At 42.9% G+C, this 23,424-nt stretch overlaps 1 protein-coding gene across 22 annotated transcripts in view; it reads left to right on the top strand.

The window, feature by feature from the left end:
* The window catches only part of LOC107998655 (potassium voltage-gated channel subfamily H member 6), a 108,340-nt gene that overhangs the window by 16,973 nt on the left and 67,943 nt on the right, over positions 1-23,424 (top strand). For 18 of the 22 annotated variants that reach the window (XM_062084549.1, XM_062084534.1, XM_062084535.1 and 15 more), the window contains exons 2-4: positions 708-938; positions 13,463-13,621; positions 19,479-19,629. In XM_062084549.1, coding sequence (XP_061940533.1) covers positions 809-938; positions 13,463-13,621; positions 19,479-19,629 — 440 coding nt within the window. In that variant the 5' untranslated portion in view covers positions 708-808. Of the gene's footprint in view, positions 1-707; positions 939-5,403; positions 5,486-13,462; positions 13,622-19,478; positions 19,630-23,424 lie in introns of those variants that run through there. The other 4 variants (XM_062084544.1, XM_062084543.1, XM_062084554.1 and 1 more) reach the window with 3 other exon arrangements.

Here is a 23,424-nt window from a genome sequence, read left to right on the forward strand (position 1 = left end):
TCGAATGAATAATTTATCGAATAAAAAAAAAAAAGAAAGAAAGAAAGAAGATATAAAAGTCCAAAGTAAAGCAGATTCTTCCTTATGAAATTTTTGCCAAATTCCGTATAGAAGATAAACTCGGAAAACCTGTTTCGAGTAGAGCATCGATAATAATAAATTAGGTGGTTGGTAACATGTTTACGATTTCCTTCAACGAAAATTACTGGATTTTCCGACGTCCTCCTACGTGATTCCTCGCCTCTTAATTTTGAAGAATCGACCACCTATAAATACATTTATATTCGCGCGATCGCCCGATTCCAGTTAACCTGTCCATCTCTGCCTGCATTTCTTAACGAGAAAAGTTAATTTCGGACACGGGCGGGAAGGCATGCCAACCACGCAACTCTAATGAGCCGATGAAAATCTGCCGTGACCGAAGTTTTAACTTTTCCGCCGTCCTTTTCGTACATTCCTACCATCCCACGGGCTTTTCTTTCAAATCTCTCTCACGCTCCACTCCGTTATTATTATCCAACAAATATTTGACAAAGAAAATGAAGAAATATCTCCGATCGGAAAAGCGCGATACGTGACAAATTATTATCACAAATTAAAAGATATTTTCTAAATAACGTAAAAAAGTGGGATCGAAATTTCGAAAAATTCAGCCGTACCTTTGTTCGACGGGGAATCCTTTTAATCCTTTTCTGTCCCTTTTGCAGATCGAAGTTTTTTAGTGGCCAACGCTCAACAGGGACTATGTCACATAATATATTGCTCGGACGGTTTCTGCCGGCTGACAGGCTTTTCGAGGGCGGAAGTGATGCAGAGACCGGCGATCTGCGAGTTCCTTCATGGGCCAATGACGTCGCCCCATGCGGTCGCAGCCCTCCGCGACGCCCTCGCCGCCGGCGTCGAAAAGCATTTCGAGATCCTTTACTACAGGAAAGACGGTGAGTCATCTCTCTGTTAATAACCGATTACACCTTACATAGATAACCTTTGCCATATCTACCGTTCCAACCGTCCAATCTATAATAAAAAGCCTCGCTATATCGATCTTGTCGCAATTTCTACTCGCTTCTCCCCGCCAGAACTCCATTCTTTCGAGTCGAGATCTCGTTTCCGACCGATTATTATTCGTTTCTTTCTCCCTCGAGAAAGAAGTAGGAATCTTTTTTTCCCTTCTTCCTCTTCTTCTTCTAAAATCCGATTCGATTCTCCAATATAACGATAATTCTGCTCGACAAGTGGGAAGATTAATTTTAATCGCGAAACTAGAAGCGCGAACGTTATAAATTTTTCTGGGGGGCAGGGAATCGAAGTCGTAGGAAACCGGACATCCTGAATTCCGACCCGGTGTGTCGGCTAATCCCGTCTTGGCAAGCCCCATTAACTTTCTACGGACATTGTTTCTTGGATTTTCAAGAATAGAGGCGAACTATATCCACTGCCAACTTTTCTCCTCTAAAAACTTGCCCGTTTTCTTCGTTCCTCGTTGTCGCATGAATGGCAATCGATACTCGTTTCACGAGCTATCACGAAACGTTTGTAAACATTTGCAAAAAAAAAAAAAAAGAAAAAAGGAAAGGCAAAAAAATATAAGTTTGCTATATATTCTGAAAGAAGTATATTTATCGTATACTCGATCGCGTCCCACGATTTCTTCGAATCTTTGTGTTTCTCTCAAGGAACGATAACAATCGCGATACAAATTATTATAGTTTCGTTATATTTCTTGCACGATAGCTTTCCGTTTTGAAATTCGAGCTACGCTGCGAAACGTGTTCAAGTAATATTGAAATATTAATTCAACGATAGGTTTTGCGTGTCTCAACTTTCCTTTCCCTACCAGCTATAAAGCTCTCTACACGTACGAGGTACTTTGCGTCAAATCGTGAAAACTTGTTGTCAGTCACCGTATTAACCGTTTCCCCTACTGACTCACTTCCCAACCATCATTATATCAATACTATACTGTACAACCCATTTTCAAGTTTATCATTTCAATAATTCCTTTCCTCGACTCCTTCCCTCTGGTATTATCTGGTTTATAGATCGAACGGTCTGTAATATTAATTAAAAACAGTTACATCGATTTATATTATAAATTCCTCGCTCACTTTATCTTTGATACCATCGAAATAATCAAATTAATACAAAAAAGAAGATTTATTTTTTCGATGTAGCTACATTTCCCTTCGAATTAAATATCACGAGTCGAAATTTTCTTCGAGTTCCAACTCTAAGATTCGCGATCACTCAACAGGGACAAGTTTATCCACGATGAAATAGCTTAGGAATTTACATATTTTATCGGCGATCGTGATTTTCTGGACACGAATCCTCCTCCTCCGCTCGACCTCTTCGGGGGCTTGTAAGAACCGCTCCGTTATTTAGAGCGGGAAAATTGAATTTATTCGCGGACCGATGGTTGGCTGGAACTCGATTTTGCCGTAGCGTCTGACCTTAGGCGCGGTAAGATCAATAGTCACTACTATATAATTTATCATAGTCATAGAACGAAGCTTGCTCACGGCTGATCCGAATGCTCCTGATTCGATTCCCTTGGGGATTAGAAGCTTCAAACTTTTATACATCTAATTTCGTGCCATTTCTCTAAAAATCTCCTCTCTTTCTCTCCAATATTTTCATCTTATCCCTTATCCTCTCTAAAAAAGGAAAAAGAAAGATCGAACATACGCAATTTCCGGAAATCGATTCTCCATCGCGCGTTTTTTCCCCGATATTTCTCACCGATCTCTAATATCCCCCAGAAAAAACTGGCACGCGAAAAGTCTGAAATCCTTGGCTGTGTGTGCATGTGTGGAACGTAGAATACGAAAATAGGATACACATGTAGCGCATGCACAAAGGAAACGAAAGAAAGGTGACACTGTGAAAGGAGTTGAAAGGCTGAAAGTAGTCTGCTCCCGACCACCTGCAGCCACCTGAATGGTTTGTTATAGTACGTCGTGTTTTCACTGCGCGACCTCGTCGCAGATTTTCTACTTGGACGGTATTCCATTGTCCCCTCTTACATCACGTAGAGGAGTCGTATCGGCTGAATTTTTCTTCTAACACGTTCAGCGTGGCTCGAGCGTACGCGTCAAATTCTCCCAAAAAAAAGAAAAAGAAAGGGAAAGAAAAAAGAAAAAAATATGAAAGAATTTCGTTCCACTTTCCATTCACGTTCGGAACGAGTCTCTCGCCTTCGGTGTGGACAGATATTTTTCGATTTCCCTGCATTTTTCGTCATTTCGCGATTATTATTCTTTGCACGTACGAGAAAGGAAAATGAGAAAAATATCGTCGCGGAGAATTGATCATCCCCTTCGTTCATTCGAAATATCGATTCGCAATGCGTGTATCCACGCGTATACATAATAAAGAGATAAAACGAGGAGATCTTGGTCGGAGATTTTCCTTGTCCTTTCTCATTTTGATTTGACGCTGAGCCAGCTTCGCGGGATGTTTTTTTTTATGGGGTCACGAATGTATATCGCGGCGTGGAGAGGGAAAATGTCAGGGGTTACTGGAGCCAGGAAGTTCCACTCGCTTCGATTACGGACGTTTCTTCACTTGTTTCCTCTTTCTATTGATGCGACGGAAATTAATGCCTACTGGGACTGAAGCGGTTGAAATGTCAAACTTTTATTGCGTGCTTCTGCGTTGTAGCGTGCCGGGATGTGGGAAGTCTTAAATTAAAGCCTGAAGTAGCGAACATCCTGGACGCAGCATATTTTGTGTCAAATGGAATATTTCGACCGAGGTTATATTTCATGCGATTGCGCCACAATTTCCGTTTCCTCCGGCTTTGTTAATTAATCGATCGACGTCTTAATCCTCTCCCCCTCCTCTATTAATTTATTTTAATTTCCACTTCAATAATCGGGGATGCTTTATCCATTCAACGTGGATAATGCGATATGTACGTTATACGCGAGTGAATCGAAAAGGAAAGGAAATCGATACAAGGATTGTATCCACTCTGTACATGAATATTAATGCAAGTTTCTTCTATCAAAGAACGAGACGTTCTTCGTGGAATTCTGGGATAAAAAATGGATCGCGAGCAAAAAGCTCAGCGATACGAAACAATTTGAAAACACCATAAAAGGAATTCTATCGGTGAAAAGGAACAACGAGGCAAGAAAGAATCTCGAGGAAAAGAATTTCAACGTAGGGAAAGAGTAGCGCAAGGACGGGAATGAGGGATCTATCGTTCTGAGGGATTTTGCACGAGAAATACGAAGAACGACAGGGGTAGAATTCGAGCTTAGAAAATTGTCAACGAGAAAACACGATACATCGCAGACCCCCTCTAAATATAAAGTTTCCTCGCGTCGACTTTAAGTCCTGATCCTTGCAACCTCGAATGATTCCCGAAGTGTGGAAAATTAATCGATCAAACGTCGACTTCGAAACTATTCTCGTTAGTCTCTCTAGCGAGATCTCTGCCGAGTCTCTTAGTCATCCAGCATTACAGTCCATTACAGCGTTACTTGATATCTTCTAAGAAATTTCTCGGAACAATTGGAACACAATTTTTCTTCAAAATCAATGATTTTCCTCTCTCGTGACACAGAGCAAATTTTTTCACCTCAAATTTTACTCGCTAGAAAACTTAAGAAAAAGAAACAAGCACTACTACTATTTCTCCACGAGGATGTTTGCAACGAAAACAATTTTCGAACAATCTCGTTGAATTTTCGCAAATTTATTCATTTCCAAATTCCATTTCCAAGAAATTTAGGGAAAAGAATTATTCCCTCGTGAAAATCATTTGCCCGCACAAAAATCAACCACGTTCCTCCCTTCTTTTCGAAGAATCGGATGTTGTTGATCGGTCCCATCGGCGGATGTGGCCATTTCGCGAGAGACCTCCTCCTCTCTCGAGTGGTCTCTCGCACGTTGTTACGCAACACGGAGCGCGGAGCGCGAGGACGGTGTTTGAAGCGGCTAAGAATAGCGGTGCTTGTGTTCCACCCCTTCCCTTGTTCCTGATACGCCTCCACCCTCCTCCCCCCCGAGATCGTGTACCCCTTTTCGTGCGTCCCCACCAGGTACGGCCGCGTAGTCAATGACATCATGGAAAGCCGTTCAACCTCTCCCCATCCCCCTGCTCCCCTGCTCCTCCTGCGCCACGTTGGCCCACCTCGGCCCACCGTCGTTAATGTGACGTCACCAACCACGCTTCTATTTTTCTCTCGCTCCCTCACCCCTCCCTTCCTCCGGATCGGCATCCGTCTCCTTCTCGCCCCGGCATTTGTGTTACACCGGTATTTTTATTGCGTTCGGTAAAACGGGCAGAGACTTCGCGTCGTTCCTTCTTTTTTTATCGAACCTCCCCTCCCTGCCCGATCTCTATCTGCCTCAGTTTCTGTTTTCAACGCGAGCGTGACCGGAATAATTTAATAACCGCTCGTTGTTATGTTACGCGAAAAAATATTTGTATCGTGTATAGTTACATCGTATATTGCGACGATTTTTTTTATAAGTAAGTATAATTGGCTCGTTGTTTCGATTGCGCCTCTTCTTTCCTTTTCTCTCTCTTTCCAAAGCGCTTCATTTCGAAGTTACATCTTTTTCATTTTCTCAATGAGGATAAAAATGATCGAGCAGGATGTGTGGAGTAAGTATTTTTTCGTGTATTCGAAGATATATTCCAGAGTCCATTTTACCTAGCAAATGATAACAACGAGGAAAACTATATTGAATAGGACGTTCGAAGCAAAGTTAAGTAGTAATAAAGATATTCTCGAGGGATGGAGAATTTTGAGAAAAATAGTGGAAACGATGAGAAAGGCGCGAGAGGCCTGTCCTCCGAATTTCGAAAGCTTCGCCGAGGAACCGCGGCGCTAAGGTACCACCTGAGGTGCCGGTGCTTGCAGTCTTCGTAACGACGTGGATATTAACGTACCGTTCTTCTTTTTTCTCTTTTTCTTTCTTTCTTTTTTTTCTACTTATTATTCCATCGAATCGTCCTGGCAGACAAATGTCTCAAGGATCCGTGGAATCTGGAACAATTGCACCATCGAATGAGTACAATATAATAATCTTTCGTTCGCGATTAATTAAATTCCCTGGATGCGAGAATGGTATTCGAAACGAATGTGCGAGTTCGTTGCTTCCTTTGCCATGCGTTACGATAATTATTACGCGTGCGCAATACGAGTGTGATCCTCTTCTGATTGCAGTTAATCTTCAAAGTCAATGTGAGATCGAGTGTTTCTTTTTTCCATCTCTCTCTCTCTCTCTCGCGCGGATTCCACGCGGAATATACGCGTGACGTGGCGAGAGAAGAGTTGGAGAGCCCGGAAGAACAGCGGGAATGGATCCCCATGAAATTGTAGGTTAATTTTACTTGCTCCCGTGATTCCTCCCTCCCTCTCTCCTTGTTCTGGCACCGAGGCACCGAAGTTCCCTCATTAAGAACGCTATTAGCTAGCGGGTAGATCCTCATCGCGAAGAGAACGCGGCTGTCGAAAGAGAAGTTTTATGAATTTTCGGCTTCGATCGGATGATCAGTGTCGCTCGTTCCATTTTTCTTCTCTCTTTTGCCGCGAGTGCGGAAACACAGTGGTGGAAATACAGTGGTTGAATCGTGACCAAGGTGTTGACTCGACGATTTAAATACTTGCGATCTCCTTTTCGCGGATAATTATCGCGTGATATTTTCTGAATTTTTTTAGTCTATCTGTCTCTCTCTCCAAGTTATTCACGTTTTCACGATATTTCGCGAATGCGAAGGAGGCTGGCCCATTGTCGGGTGATACGCGTCCGAAACTGGTGAACGGAAGGAAACAATTTATTCGATAAAAGATCCGACAATTGTGGGAGGCGGGATAGAGGCCTCGATCTGGGAGGAAAAGGAGACAAAATTTCCTGCTTCGTTCCAAAAGCGAGGACGAAATCGATCGGATTTAATCGAGGGGAAGTTGTGCGCGCGGTTGTGGAAGGATCGTTCGAGAGAAGAAGAGCGGAGAGGAAAGGTCGGTCTCTTCTTTCGGGAAAGGTCGAATTCACGGCAGTCCGCTCGATACAATCCAATCTCTGTTATTCGAAGGGAAGGGAAAAGGAGAGGAGAGGAAGAGAGTTGAAGATAAGAAACATTGGCGGGCAAATGTCCATTCTTCACGATAGATGGATAGATAGCCACGATAGCCGCCCTTCGTAGATATTCACACGTCTCCTCGCCTTCCCTCCCAGGCGAAACCTTGGATCCGATATTATTTTCCGACCAACCTTGACTCTCACCACCGAATATTTAAATTCGAAATGTTGGATTAAGAGTGGACCAAGGAAAATCGGTAATCCTTCCTGTTTCGCAACGGACGATCGTAGAAACTAATCGTAGAAATTCCTCCCTCAAGGCCGTCGAACTGGAATCTTCCACGCCCCCTCGAGGACGCGTCCACTTGAACGCGCAACGAGACGCCTGGACACCGCGAAAATAGCCAGTTTCATCTTTCATCCCTCCCGATCGGCTCTGGCCGCGATCATACGGCGGGGCGCAATTAGGGTCATCTGGAGTAAACCAGGTGAACGTCTCCCTTCTCGTCGCCCGTTTGTGGACGTTTGACATTTCGCTGGGCCGATCACGTGGCCGTTTTTGGCAAGTGCACCGGTCGGCGGGGTTTCGCGATTCGTAAGCTCGAAAGCACACTTCGGAAAAGGGAGCGAATCTGGGCAGGAGAGGGAAGAGAAGAGCGAGGGCGAGAGAGAGAGAGAGAGGGAAGAGAGGCAGAGGAAGGAGAGGAACGAACGAGGAAGGAGAGAGAGAGAGAGAGAGAGGGAGAGAAAGCGCATGCTATTTCTGTGCACCGCTGTGGCCTGCAGCACACGTTGCCACGTCACAGGGGCATTGCACTCGGTGACGTCACGAGGGCACAGCGTCATCGACCAATTGGAGGGAGCCGTTAACCCATTAACCACTCGGCTGTTCGTTCCACTGCGGTATCATGACCTCCTCACTATCCACCAATCGTTTCGCTAGACACCTCGACCTCGTCCACCGCAATAATGATAATTCCGCGATTATTTTTCCGCCTTAGGAATCCAACGTGACAGGATTTGCAAGAATTTCGATCGTGGATTTCGAAGCGTTGCTCGAGATTTATCGGTCGATATCTTCGACACGTGACACGATTCGAGGTATTCCATCTGGTATTTTAGTATCCGTGGTTAGTAACGAACGAAGATAATGAAATTGCTGATTTGCATGTAAATATATGTGTATATTTTCTTTTTTCTGGAAATTGTAATTAAACTTGTGATATTTTCGGTTGTCAATTTGCGCACAAGGTCAGCGTGTAAGCACGCAATAGCTGGATCAGGAAGGGCCATGTGTAAATTAGCCGAATTAGAGTGGACTCAATGTATTTATGGATGCTGGGAGCACCCCAAAGGGGATGCTTATTTATAGTGGCCGCACGGTATTACAGTGAAGCAATTTTAGAAATTCATTTGGCTATTTCTTCGGCTCTCCATATCTTGCATTATCGATGACCGTTTTGTTTTTTTTCCTCTTTCAGCATTCCACATTCATTTCGTTCCATCGTCGTATTCGCACGTTGCACACCACGATCACGATCTAGATTTCTAAATCTCAATTTTCACTGACGATTACCGATTACGCGGACAGATTTTCGATATCGCGGACTTTTTCCTCGAGAAACGGTGGACAATAGCCTCTGCCGGTCTAAAAATAAGCACAAAGCTTGAAAGATCCTCGAGATTTCATCGAGATAATTTCGCGAAACAAATCCACGGAAATCGAGAAAGTCCAGTTAATTTTCGTTCCAAAAGCTTTCGTTGATAAAAATTTTCGAAGATAAATTTCCCTCTTAATATTTCAGTTCCTTTTTTTCCCCCGTGGGTGTTTAATTCGGTCCAATATATAGTTCATAGTTTCGAAACTAAGGAAAGGAACGATTGCACGATTCAACGAAGAAATTTTATTTTTCTAATCGTTGGTTCGTTATGCTATTCCATCGGAGGATCGCGAGATACGCGTGGAAGTATCAACACGAGTTTATTAGCGTCTGGTGAGGAGACGTGTCTTGAAATAGATACAGACTATTGGATTCTCTTTCTCTCTCTTGGAGGGGGAACATAGTCATCACAAAACCGTTACACGCTCGGCAAGTGTCACGCACTTGTCATAAACCTCCTCGACGTACTCTACCAACTTATCACCCATCTCGTGATATTCCATCGAGGCTCTCTCTCTCGAATTATCCGAATCAAGTGTAACCGAAAAATATCCCTTAAATATTCTCCGAGGAAAGATTCAACATCTTGATTGTTCTCGTCCGATAATCCTTCCTTCGTTAATTTAACACGGTAACGAGAATTCATCCGATTAATATTTCCCTCGAGTCCTCCAACACAAGGGGAAAGCTCTCTTTACCTTTTACCATAGAGAGAGAGAGAGAGAGAGCATTTCTCTAAAAACCGCGAAAGCCAGAAGGCTTTTAGAAAAATCGATCGGCCGGTGTTTTATTCAACACCGGGAGGGATTATCGGTTCTTTTTTCCAAGGGAAGACGAAGGCGGGCCCGCCTTGAAACCAGCAACCCGTTGCATCCCCTCTTTTTCTCCCCCTCTCGAGAACAAGGACGTTGCGCCGAATGGATGCAGGGTGCGTTCACCTTCTCGTTGCTCGCTCGTCGCATCCCTGCTTCTTTTTCTTATTCTCTCTTCCCGTCTCTGTTTCTTTTTCCTTTCTCTCTCTCTCTCTCTCTTTCTTCTTCTCTTGCGAGCGAGAAAAGTCTTTTCTCCGCTCCGTCCACGATTCTACTCTCTCTCTCTCTCTCTCGTTGTTGATTTAAAAGCCGCGAAATCACGAGGACTTAACGAGGACTCGGACTACTCGAGCGAAACAAAGCAAGTGTTCTCAGCATCGGTAACGTAACGACGGTGATTCTTTAAACAGAATCTTGAATTTTTATCGGGAGAGACCGTAGATTGGCGCGATTCGCGATCTTTCTCCTGTTTGGAGAGAAAGAGAGAGACAGAGAGAGAACGTGAAAACCGTGAAAACGAACCGTTTCACGCCGTCAAAAAGCCCCCCTTTCCTTTCTCTTTCTCTCTTTCTCTTGTTTACCAAGGCTGACGTTTCAATTAAGTCGGAGTACCACTGAAATTTTCACCGGTTACTTGTTTTCTTTGGACTTCTTTTCAGATTCAATTTCTGGAATCAAGAAGCTGAAAAAAAGCAGACTGCTCGGGCGAGGCTTCCCTATTTTTTTTTCTTTTTCTTCTTTTTTTTGCTCTCCCTTCTTTTCCTTTCTTCTCCCTTTGTAGAAATTTCTCTGAACGACGATTCAAAATTGGACGTGGAAAGAAGTACAATATGCTCAAATTTCAGTAGCTTGTTCTTTTCCATCTTTTTCTCTCTCTCTCTCTTCCCCGCTTTGAAACGAGCTGCAACTCGAGCGAGCAAAAAGTAATGAAGACGGAACGGAGAGAGTGTCCTCGTCGTCTTTATGCACTTTACTTTATTCGCTATAATTAAAGTCGACGTTAAAGAAGTGTACCGCTTCTTCTTTATTCATTAACAAGTTGCTTAATAATCAACGCATTGCTGGAAAAAACGGCAAAAAAGATCGATCTCAATGATCTCGTTAATAAAACTCCTGTCATCATTTGCCCTCAACTCCTAAATCGAAAATCGAATCGAGCGTTATCGGATATTATTATTATTATTATTACAATTCCTTGGAAATTCCATTATTTTCGCGATCAAGAAGGAGGAATCGAATCGGTTTCGAAATTATTAAAGATTCCTTTCCTTCTATTTTTCATAACTTTGAAACGGAATACCAAATTTGAGGTAGCAATTGTAATAATCGAATCCCTTTCGAGTATGCAGTAACAGGTCGGCCTCCACGTCAAACATAATTAAGCCGAGGAAAGGACAGGGTGTCGAGAGGGTGTCTCTCCCTTCTCGACGAAAAGGAGGCCCTCCGGGGTGGGTTTCTTGGCTACGTGCAAGTTTAACCGGTTTGTGCGGAGGCCGCGGTGAAAAATGGAGCGAGAAAATGCGAAAAGCGCAACGATGGCCCGCGAGGGTTTGTTCCACCGGTCTGCTCCTTCCTTCCTCGCATGCCCGCATTTCAGTCGGACTTCTGACAAGCCAGAGCTATGCGTGACCCGTCTGCGTGCGTAATTCCGCCGGGACAAAGAGGAAGCGAGAGGGGAAAAAAGAGCAACCGAGAAAGAAAGGCGGGGAAACGGATCGATAGGGACAGCTTGCTGTGACGTTGCCGAAGAAACCACACGTATTTCACGTATTAACCGTGAGGAGTGGCCGCTGTGCTCGTGCAACTCCGTAATAATTGATCGTTGAATTTTTATCATCCTCCTACAATCCGTCGAATCATTCGGGCTCCCTTCGTCCAAAACCCCATCCAATTTATTTATTACATTCCGCTTTGAGGATTCTCTCTGCCGAGTGTAAACAGGAAACAACAACAGTTGTTCCCTGAATAATATTTTTCGTTCCCTATCCACCTTCTCTGTCAACGATTCAACAAACGAGATCAAACAGTTGGATACTCGTGTCTAACCGATTATCGAGCTTTCAGTTCACAACTGGGGGGATTATATAACGTTCTCCTCCTCCGTTTACTGCGCACCGTTCTTCCATTTCTCTCCTTAAAATAGTTTAAAAAAACAGAAGAGGGAAAGAAAGAAAGGGAAACGAGTTAACACCGATTCTCGAGTTTCCATGTTCCTTCGACCTGTGGTCGAAACCTGTGGTCGAGGAAGAGAGGGGGAGAATCAAACAAGTTGAGGCTATAATTTTCGTACTCCTCCCGAATGGGCCACGATTCCGTGATCGTCGCGTAGAGACGCGTACACGCGAGGCTGATCATCGCTGACGTTCCACATCGATGACGTCGAACGACGACGACGACGACGAAGGAAGATCCAGGTGGCCGACAACTCTTGGCACGCCCCGCATCCGATTACGCGTGCCAGCCGCATCTCCTTCCCACCCAAGTTGCGCAACCCAGAACGCCCTGCTCGAATCGGGAATCCACGAGTCCGGCACGCTTCTACGCGCACTTTCCTTTCGTCCTGGTCCTTTTGGATCACGTCCAACAACGTCTACCTTCACTCGAGAACACGCTGGTTAATTAGCCGCGTCGCAGAGCAAAAGTCCGGCCGTCGTCATCGTTCTCTTTGTCGACGTCGTATTTAATCGTGTTCCCGCGGTTACGGGCTTCCGTGACCTTCGCGCCGCCCGCAAATCCCGAAGCTTTTTTCGTATCCACCAGCACGTATTCGTTCTCGTCGATTGAAAAAAAAAGAGAGACCGAAAAGTTTTCGCGGATCGATCGTCGAATGGGAGGAAATTGCTTGGAAATTGTGTTTTTTTTTCTTTTTTCGATATCGGTGGGATCGAGATAACCGAGTTTCGTCCACTCTCTTTGCTCGATGTTTTTTCGTCGCTACGTGTACATCTTAGAATATGAATTTTTATTAAAGTAAAAATAAAATGAAAGATATTATATAGAAAAACTGGCTAAAGAGAAGTCCAAGTTCCACGAGTAGATTCCATTGCATTTTCTACTACGAATGGATTATCGAATTTCTTTTAAACTCGAAAGGAAGTTTTTGAAGGAACGAGTAACTGGTGACGCGTGTTCCCGGAAAGGCAGTGTCAACTGGCGTTGCATCTCGAAGCGTTTCCAATTCGATCGTTCCAAATTACCGACACCCATTCGAATCCCTGAAAGGAAAGCACCGAGGAAAAATCCCTTTAATATTCTTCTAACTTGATGTCGTTCGCAAGAGGCATTCCCAGAGAGTATATCGCGAATAAAAAGTTTGACAAATCGAAATTATTGCACTTAACGTTAAAAAACGATATATTTGCCCGCGTTAAAAATAATGTTTCCCGGGAAAATTCTTTTTATCGCTACTACGTTAACCCTTAACGGTGGTGGTCAAGAGAAAACGTTTGGATCGAATCCAGATGCGATTTATAGGAAGTTAGCAAAGCCTTTATTGCCACGTTCGATCCTTGGCTAACATCAAACAAGACGCGAGACGTTTTACGGACCACCTCGTCTAATAGACGTTCCCTGAACGTTGAACGTGGATATTTATCGCGCCAGACACCCGTGGCTCTGTTCGGTGGTCGCGTTTACCGCCATACCGATAAAGAAGTATATTTCTTTATGAAGATTAACGTATCCTAATATAATTTCCTCGGTTATAATACTTGGAAATCAATATTCGTTGCTCCACGAGCGAGCGTCTCCGTGTTTTCTCTGAATGGACTATCGTCCAAACGTACACGCGTATTAACGTGACGTTGATTCGCGACTCGAAACTTTTCGAATTTTTCCTCGATTCATATCGTTTTATTAGCTTGTGCCAATAAGAAGAAAAGAGTCTACCTGTCTTGGCAGAATTGCTCGTTCAACGTGGTCGATGATGGATATTTTTTTCTGTCACAGGCACCAAGTTTCTGTGCAGCGAGGTGATAGCGCTAATAAGGAGCGAGGTGGACGAGATCTGCTTGCAAATAATAAATTTCGAGGATTTGAGCTCGCAGCCATCCCCGCAGCCTGCAATTCCGCCCCCAAGCCAGACCAACAACAGGCTCGTCACACGCTGTAAGTTCCAATCTCTTTCATTTTTTTTTTTCGTCCTCTTTCTCTCTCTCCCCATTTCATCCAGATCCATGTTTCTCATTTTCCACTTTGATTCATCCGCTGCCAGAGAATCTCATCTCTTGTAAATTTCACGTCCAATTTGCATTCACGTGTTGTGTGTTGCGCTCGCTGTACATTTCCCGCCCCTCCTTCCCGTTTATTACGAAACGTTTTGCGAATTAATGCCTGGGTCCAGCCTTTATCAAGTCTGCAAAAGTCCGGAAGTGTGCACGTTATTTAAATCGCGCGCCCGCAATTTCGTTTAAAACTTTTCGTGGTGTCTTTTCTTTTCTTTTCCTTTTTTTTTCTTTTTAATCCCCGTAACGGGAAGAATATGTTGACGCGTTTGAAAAGGTGGAAAAAAAATACTTTCGATTCCGGTAAAAATGTCTCACTCGTGTTTCCGTTTGTCCTATTTAATCCGTCGGATATTTCTCCCTTTCTTTTTTTTTTTTCTTCTTTTTTTCTTTTGCGCTTGTGCAACTGTCGAGGACACTACTAGGTCACGTAGTCAAGTGTTAAGTTTGGGTGTGTCTGTAGGAGCGTACTTGGGAGCGTGGCGTGACCTTTCTTGCCACAGACTGACGAAAAGTGCTTGTAAAAATTACCACCGAGCGGCTATTGTCCGACAGAATGCATTCGCGGATGCATTCTTTTTCCAGTCGGAGGACTAATGAGATTCGAGCTGTTTTGCCACTTCTCCTCCCGCTAATCGATCGAGAGATGGATTAATTAAAAATCTCGATTAAAATGTCGTTGAGCGAAGAAGAGGAAGAGGATAAATCGAATTAAAATATATTTATATGTCGGAATGTAGAAATCATTGTGCGTTGATGTAAGCAATATTGAACGATTGTAAAATTTTAGATCGATTTGTCTCGAGAACAGAATTAATCTTGAAATTAACCTCAGACTATTCTAAGATATTAACACTTGATTTTAAGAAAGCTCGAAGAGCTTAAAACTATCTTCAGGATCGTCTAATTTCTGATTCAAATTTCTGATAACGCAAGAGCGATTTTAATATCTTAGATTTGAAAACAATTCATCAGATTTATAACACGCGAAACGTTCATAATAAAATCGCTTTATCCAATTTAGAAATCGAAATATACCGGATCTTTTTGAATGAAAGTCGATGGTTAAGTTATGAACATTTTTCATATCTGCCTCTTCCTTTCCTCGCTCAATGTTTGAAAATGTTCGAGCAGAAACGCAAGCACCCCAATGTTCCGCTTTGACGAAGTGTGCTGAAACTAATTAACTAATCAAAATAATTACCTTCGAAAGAAAACGTTTAAACGATCGATTTAAACACTTAACACTTTTGAAAGGGAGTCGACATATCTTCCGACATATCGCGAGAGAGATAATTAACTTCACGTTCCTTTGTGCGTTATTAAACGGAAATGGAAATGGATCGTGTTTCGATCACGAGAAAATTAGTTCACCGGATGAAATTAGAATAAGAATCATTTCTCAACCAAGAATTCTATAACCAAGCGATGCACGCTTGCAATATTAATACCCCTTTTCTTTTTTATATCGTCATTTGTACAAATTGCGACTCGTATAACCTCTAGAAACACGATCATTACTAAATCAAGGCGTCATGTGTGTGTGTGTGTGCGTGTGTGTGTGTGTGTGCATTTCGTGGAAGTATCGTCAGGTTCACCAGCGCATGCATTCACCGTTCGATCGCTCGAATTCCAGAAACATGGAACAAGTGCTCGTTACTGAAACAATTTGAAACCACCCAATAATTCTCCATCCACCTATATTTCATCATCACTTTCTATATCGTTGCGCGGTATCAGAAACAATTTTGAAACTATCAATTTAGAAAAACTATAAGTTGATTTTGAACGAGCTAGAAATTGTAAATTAAAATGAAATTTCTAAATTTTTCTAAACTCCTCCTCAAGGAAATTTATCTTTTGATCCTTGAAAGCAATTTATTCGACAGGCTGTCTCATCGTGAACGTGTCAAATCTTTCATTCTTCCTATACAATTTTGCCAAAAAATATTTTTTACAACAGAACTGATTTAAAATTTGAATATTTAACAATCTAAAATTTTCCTATTACCATATCATATTTCCAAACACGAAAATAATACTGGAACTTTGATTTCTCGAAAATTATAATATTCTTCATATAAAAAAAATTATTTCGTATATATATATATATATATATATATATATATATATATATATATAATAACCCATTATCTCTTTATTCGTATAAAAACGTATAAAATCGTTAATTGAACTCGTGCGTAATATATATCCTCGAGACTCGTACGCTTACTATATTTTTATTCTCTTACATCATTTCTTTCCCCGAATTCATTAAGAAGAATATTAAAAAGCAAAAACAAAAATTCTCTCTCTCTGTCTTTCGAAATTCGATTACTTCAAAGTTTCGATACAATACGTACGTATTGTTCCGTTACCGCGTATAAACAATGTCGCGATCGAGTGAAACGTAAATAGACGCGTTACGCCGCGGGCTGAATCGATTCCAGGTAAACACGTACGTAACATTTTCCCCGAAATTGTCGGGACGGGCATCGACGTTTAAATTCGTTGGTAAGCGCGCAGAGTACGTGGATCCGGCGAGGAGAGAGGATCACCACGCGCGGCCCAAACACAGCCTCGACACTGTGTCTTCTGCCAAAACAACATTTCGTGCAACCATCGCGTATAGTTCCCTCCTCTGCGGCTTTTAAGCTGGAGAATCATTATTTTCTGCTGCACCGATCGGTATAAGGCGGCATGGTAGACGTTCAGGGCCGGCCCCGGCCAACAACTGGGCCATGTGGCACACGTTAGAGAACCAGAAGATTATTACAATCGGAGATCGAGGTCAGATTTGGCCGCATAATGAGTCGCGCAACGATACTCCTGCGCCACCAGCGAATTACTCTTTTGCACGTCCTTCCGCGTGTCACGTTTCGATCGGTCGTACCTCGCCAACGGTAAATGCGGATAACAAATGCGCCTCCTTTCCCCCCCTCTTTCGATTTTTCTTCCTTTCCGTTATTTATTTTTCCTCCCCTCCTCCTTTCTTTCTCTCCTTCTTCTTCTTCTTCTCCTCCTCCGAGGATAGATGGGATCATCTTATGAGAAAAGTTTCCTCTAACTTTCGATCGAGAGGTTTCTTCGAATCGTCCGTAATTGATCCGCGGCTATCCTTCCGCGGTTCGACCTTTCTTATCATCCTCCGACCATCCGACCGTTTAAGTTTTAAGTATATAGTATAAACTCGGAATAGGAAAAGTTGCGATTAAACGAGGCTTCCTTCGATTCTCTTTAATCAACCTTGAGCCAGTTTTTCCTCCTCCATTTTGTACTCCGATTTTCTTCCCTTTGATTGTCCCTGTTGATTCCGTAAATCGAGATAGTCCGTTTCTTCCGTTATCCATAAATTTCACGCGACTCGAATCGAAAATTTCGAGTTACAAAAAAAGAAAAGTTTCTCTCCAAATTGATGGTCGATTCTTCCCCCTTTCTTTTTTTCTTCTTTTCTCTTTCTTTCCCTCCCCTCGTTGTTTTCGTGCACGTACAACGATACCGGCGATGTGTTTCTGGGTAATTTCACCGCAATTCCAAGTAGACACGCGTGCACATTCGAGGCACACGCGAGAAGGAAGAGACGCGTGGTCACGGTTTTATATCTGGAGTGTTCGCGAAACTATTTTTAGAATGACGCCGCAGAACAGTAACTGGACGTGTGTGGCGCGCCTAACTGTTAACCCTGACCCGGTAATAAATATTATACCCCCGTACACGAGGAAGCTATAGGCACCCCTTCCCCCTCACCTACAGCTTGATAAATCCACTCTCCCCCCTCCCATGGGCGAATCAACCGGCTAGGTACAACCCTGAGAATGAAATTGATTATTAAAATGGACGATGGAGTGGAGTTGTCGTTGATGGACGTTCCAAACCGTCTCTTCTCTCGTTTCTTACTCTTTGAGCAGATACTTTTATCGTCCATTTTTTACTCGAATTGTAATCGTCGGGCAAACAATTTTTAATCGAACGTCGCGGGGACAAGAGGGAGAGAGAGGGGGTTTAACTTCGATGAGAATTGGTTATCGTATTCGTTTCTTTTTTACCGCTTATCGATCAAGTTTCTATCCAAGTTTCTTCTTTCTCTTTCGTATATTTTAAAACGCGTTTTCGATTCTAAAGTAAAATTAGCACGGTGTGTGTGTGTGTGCGTGTGTGTGTCACTTTTATCGAGCGTTGACGTCGAGTCTTCGTTACGGGTTTCGTAATTCCGAGAAACGATTCGATCGATCTTTCGATTTTCTTTCTTTTTTTCTTTTTTTTTTTTTTTTTTGCGACAAGCAACCATTTCGATGGACATGAAAAAAAAGGGGGATGCGTTTAATAACGATCGATGATTCCGTGCATCGTGGAAAATTGCACCTATCTCTTCCAATCATCAACAATCTTTCGTTTCACGCTCCCCCTCCTTTAATCTTCCTTTTGCGTGGAACAGTTATTTAATACTGGTTGGAAAAAAAAAACCTTCGTTCCGATTTATCGTTACATTCATCTTCCCTCGTAACACGAGATTGTTCGAGAGATTATTCTCAAAATTCTCTCGAACCGTGCGCTCTTTTACGTTTTCCCGTTTATCGCGATCGAAAATCAGATTATCGTATTTCGGTGCGTGAAGTTCAACGACTCACGGCGTTTGGCCCAAAATCAAAGAGCTTTACGATTAGCAGCACAGAGGCTGCTAATGTAGTAGAATTCGTGTGCCAACGATCCGATCGTGCACGCGACCAGATAAATCGAAAGTTTCGCGCCATCTGGCTCGCCCAATACGATTCTCCGTCCAAAAATCCCCCCCATCTCTCTCTTCAAATTTCAAAAATTCATTCTCTCTCACGAATTCTCTTCCAACTCTTGTACATTCTCCTTCTCGTTCGTTCGTTTCTCATTCATCTAGAGAGAGAGAGAGAGAGAGAGAGAGAGAGAGAGAGGGCGATATGACTCGTCTAATACGATTCTCCGTCCAAAAATCCCCCCATCTCTCTCTTCAAATTTCAAAAATTCATTCTCTCTCACGAATTCTCTTCCAATTCTTGTACATTCTCCTTCTCGTTCGTTCGTTTCTCATTCATCTAGAGAGAGAGAGAGAGAGAGAGAGGGCGATATGACTCGTCTAATACGATTCTCTGTCCAAAAATCCCCCCTCTCTCTCTCTCGAATTCTCTTGTACATTCTCGTTCGTTCGTTTTTCATTCATCTAGAGAAAGAGATGGCTCGCCCAATACGATTCTCTGTCCAAAAATCCCCCCCTCTCTTTCTCTTCGAATTTCAAAAATTCACTCTCTCTCTCTCTCTTCTAATTCTTATATCAAAAAAGAGAGAGAGAGATTTCGTTGGAGAGGTATCCAATTAATTTTCCAAGCCAAAGTCATCGTCCGATTATTCTCGATGCTCCGTCAGGTGTTGGTGCAACGCGATTCACGATCCTCCCGTTTCCCCCGCGAAAGTTTGCTTAATCCAACCGGTGACTAACTTGGTTTACGCGCAACCAACTCGCTGAAACGGCCAGTTTTCGCCGAGAAAAATATATTGCGGAAATATATAGCACAGCGCTCTCTCTCAACTTTGCACTTGATAATAATAATTGGCTGGAAATACAGAGCGATTTGTGAGAATAATGGATTTGCGGGCGTGGAAGGGAAATTTTGGAAACGATATTATTTTTTCGCAATATACGTTTCTTGCGATGCTTGTACAGTTTGTACTAACCAATCACTAATAAGATTCAATGACGTTGACTGGAGCAGTCGACAGGGCAAGGGCGTCGTTCCGTGCTGGCCTCTCCAGGACCGGTGTCGTTGGTCCGCCAAGGGTCAGGAATCGGCCGAGAACCGCGACCAACTTACCTCATCGACTTGCTGACGGGACCATCCTCGACGAGGACGCCTCTGAGAACTGGTGAGTGATTTTTGCAAGCAAAAAAGAATTTCCTTCCATTTTCCATCATTTTCGAGTTGCAACAATCTCAATTCACTCCTTATACTTAACTGTTGTCGCGTCTTCTTCCGTCTATAGGAATTTATCGTTATCGTGTCTTCTCTAGGAATAGAGAAGAAACGATGATAGAAATTTTCACGAGATTTTTTCTTTTTTTATCTCAATTAGGAAAAATCGTCGCATGTTTCTGCCGTGGAGAGAGAGAGAGAGAGAGAAACGGGTCGAGCTCGTGATTCCTCGTAGTGCGGTGTTGCGCAGAAGCCAATTAAGAAACTGACGAAGCTCACCCAACTAAGCACACTCGGCTCGTTAATGATACATCGTATTGTTTTCACGCCGCGTTCGAGGCGCCACAATGAAGCCTGGCATTCGATACACTTTTCCGAATCCCCGTTTCGATATCTCGTTAACCCGCTATCCAATATAATCGATCCACGGACCAAGAACTGGCCAGTAGGAATCTCAATCGTTTTATGTAGCGTTTTCTGTCCGAATCGAATTTTCGATCGTGTCGGCTACGTGACGATCGTTTTTCGCAGTTGATCAGAGGTGCATCACCTGGTATAGGAATTTTAGAATTTCAACATTCTCTTCTTCTAATATTCGATCCTTGACGCGATCAAATTCTTTCGTCTCGAGTTAACGCGATGCGTGGATAGATTAGATTACTTTTTCAAATTGTTGTGATTCTGTGTAACGAGATGTTAATATTATTTTGGGATTTTTGGTCTCTGAAACGAAAGGGAGGCGGTCAAATCTCGGGAATACCGTGGTGGATAGGAGAGAAATGTTATTTGCATTTTGGCCAAGATAGAAGGATAACATTAGCCGCGAGTTCAAAATCTTATTTTTAGAACGATCGGATTGAATCGTTCTTTTTATTTATACGTTATTTCGCTAGCCATATCGGTGAGCAATTTTTCTATCTGTTGGAATGGCGACGGTGCAAAGTGCCACCATCGAAGCAAACAGTTTTATAATACAGAGTATTGGCAACAAGAGCGGAAAACATGGTAATCTCGAATGATCGAAAGCAAACTCGAGATCAAATATTGGCATGTTTCTGTGTAAACATCAGTTTCGTGCGGTATCGTTGAATTGATTAAAGGTTTCGTAAACAACTCTTATCGATAATTCTACCGCACGAATGAGTCACGAATCGTGGCCTATATTTTTTTCGTTGCGTTGAACGCCATTTGCTTCTCCCTTTCTACGTGTCGATTCACGATCATTCCGGACAAGATGTATCCGGACGTATTCCTTTCAAATCTGGCCAAAATTCAACAAAACAATTTCTTCTTCAAACAAAGAGAATAAGAAATAAGGAGATTTCCCATCTTGAAAAAAAGAGAAGGAAAATTCCAAAGAAATTATCGCGGTAATAGATAAGGGAGTATAAAAGTATTCCTATTAACCGCTCAAAGATTATCCATCTCCTCGTTTCTTTTTGATTTGCACGACTTTGAAGAGCGAAACGCGTAGAAAGGAGGAGCTTCCGTTGTTTCGAGGAGCCGAGATCAACTCAGAGTCGCCGTTTTTCTTTGCTCGTAGTCGACGATCGATCGAACATCCCTCTCTCTCCCCCCTTTTTTCTCCCCTAGCTGGGAGCTATTCCTCGGTCTTGGCAATTGTATCGCTGCAATTGCTACTGGCAATCTTTCCACCGATCTCTCCCATCGTTACATCTTCTCGTGATCGCTTTTTATCGCTGAACGATTCTTAAAAACTTTCCACGTTTCTTCTTTCATTCATCGGCACCAAAATATTTCGTGCTCGAAATAAAAGATTCGAATTTCGACAGGAATTTTATCGAAGAATAAAAGCTCGCTCGATATCCCTTTAATGAATATGAATATCCTGTTCGCGAGCAAGAAAAAGTCGAATCGAGACGTAGCAAATAATTATCACCGTTTCTTCGTTCTTTTCAAATATAAATATATATAAATATATGGGAAGATACGAAACACGTGGACAAATACCGGACGTTCTCATGCACTGACTCGACTCTCTTCCTCGATCGGGACGCATCCATTCGTTTAGAAGCGTGGAAACCCTTCCTCTTCCTCTCATTCACCCCACATGGATGAATGGATAGCGAGCAAAAGAATCGTTTTAAAAATCCGTTTCAAAATTTCGAGGATGATTGCACAAAATCAAAGATGGACTCTTTAATTGTTACATTAGTTTGAATTAACCATTAGAAGAATTCTTCCTTCGACACAAACTCGATGCTGCGAGCAAAATGTTGTATTTCACGGCGTTCGTAAACCAGAGTTTACGTTTACTACGACCCCCTTCTTTTTCGGTAACTGGAGGAAAAATATGTTTTCGACGGTATTTCCGATAAAGGGCAGCTGGCGCGGTCGCAGTTCCTCGTTCGTGCGCGATCTCGAAGACAGATGCGGCTTATATCTCTGGCCGACTATCGCGAAAGAAAATGTCGGCTCGTTCGTTCTCATTCGGTGGGGGTTCGATCGTTTACCGGCGATTTTTAAACACCTTCCGCCTTGGTGGCGGAACCTTCAATTTCCTGCAGGAAACTCGATACTCGTCGACCCAATTCCCAGGAAAAACCAGCCGTTTCCCCTCGGGATTAAGAAAAACCTTCCTCCGTTATTATCTTCCCCGCGCAAATTTTATCTCGATGCTTATTAGTCGCCTTAATTAATTAACCATCTTTACATTCTTTAATTAAGTTTTAATTAGTTTTAACCCTTTAACCGCGGGTGTGGCTTATAAACAACACGTTATTTTTGACGTAAACAGACGTGTCTGAAGAATAAGAATTTTTTAAATATTTTGATGATGAACAGTCGTATTCCAAGAGTGTTACGATTTGATATTTTAATAAAATATTTCTTTTTTTCATTAGAGATATGACAAAAACGCAGTTAAAGGGTTGAAGAATTTACACGCGCGACAAGGTGTCCTTATAGAAAGGTATCGTGCAAGTATCTAATTAACAAGAGCGCAGTATCGATTCCTCAGATCTTTATTTCTCTATCGGGAAGTTTATCGCGAAATCATTTTACTCGTCGCGTTGCCCGATCGAAAAAATCGTCGAGCGAAGAGTTTCCAATATCGTATCGACAGCGTTTCGAAAATTATTTAGAAAATATCGAGGAAATAAAAAAGAACCTCTCGCTCGATCGATCGCGTTCAACGTTGAAATAAAAGAGGAGGAAAAATAGAAATTTCTCAACGAGAAGATTATCCCCGTCTCCGTTATTACTCGCGTGACGCACGAGTACAATTTAATCAAAATAAAGTATAGGATAATTTAAACGCACGCGTGCGATGACACTTCTCTGCTCCGTGATGGAAGGGGTCCTCGCAGGAGGCACGCGAGTGGCGTTGGCGCGACATAAACAACCCCTCGGAGGAAGCACGGAGGAAAGCGCGACGGGGAATAATGCGATCGGCGCTCGCCGACCTTGGAGTCGAGCATCAACTAACGGGGACGACGCGCGTTTCTCTCGTCAAGGCGAGGCGAGGCGAGGCGCGCACGCAACCGCAACGACCGATCGGACGAGTTGGCCGACGATGACGGATACCTTGGAAATTGTGACGAGCGCGGAGGGAGAGGAGGGGCGGGTTTCCAGCAGTCCATGGGGCACGCGATGCCAATTTTGCGACAGTGATAAAAATCTGAGGGGAAGGAGGAAGGAAAATAGGACGTGGATTCTCGATCGTTTGAAAATTTCGAAAATTGCTTATTATCGCAGCGAGGCTATCTCGATTCTTTTATGACTTTCT

Source organism: Apis cerana, linkage group LG14, assembly GCF_029169275.1.
Source record: "Apis cerana isolate GH-2021 linkage group LG14, AcerK_1.0, whole genome shotgun sequence".
In the NCBI taxonomy this organism is placed as follows: Eukaryota; Metazoa; Arthropoda; class Insecta; order Hymenoptera; family Apidae; genus Apis; species Apis cerana.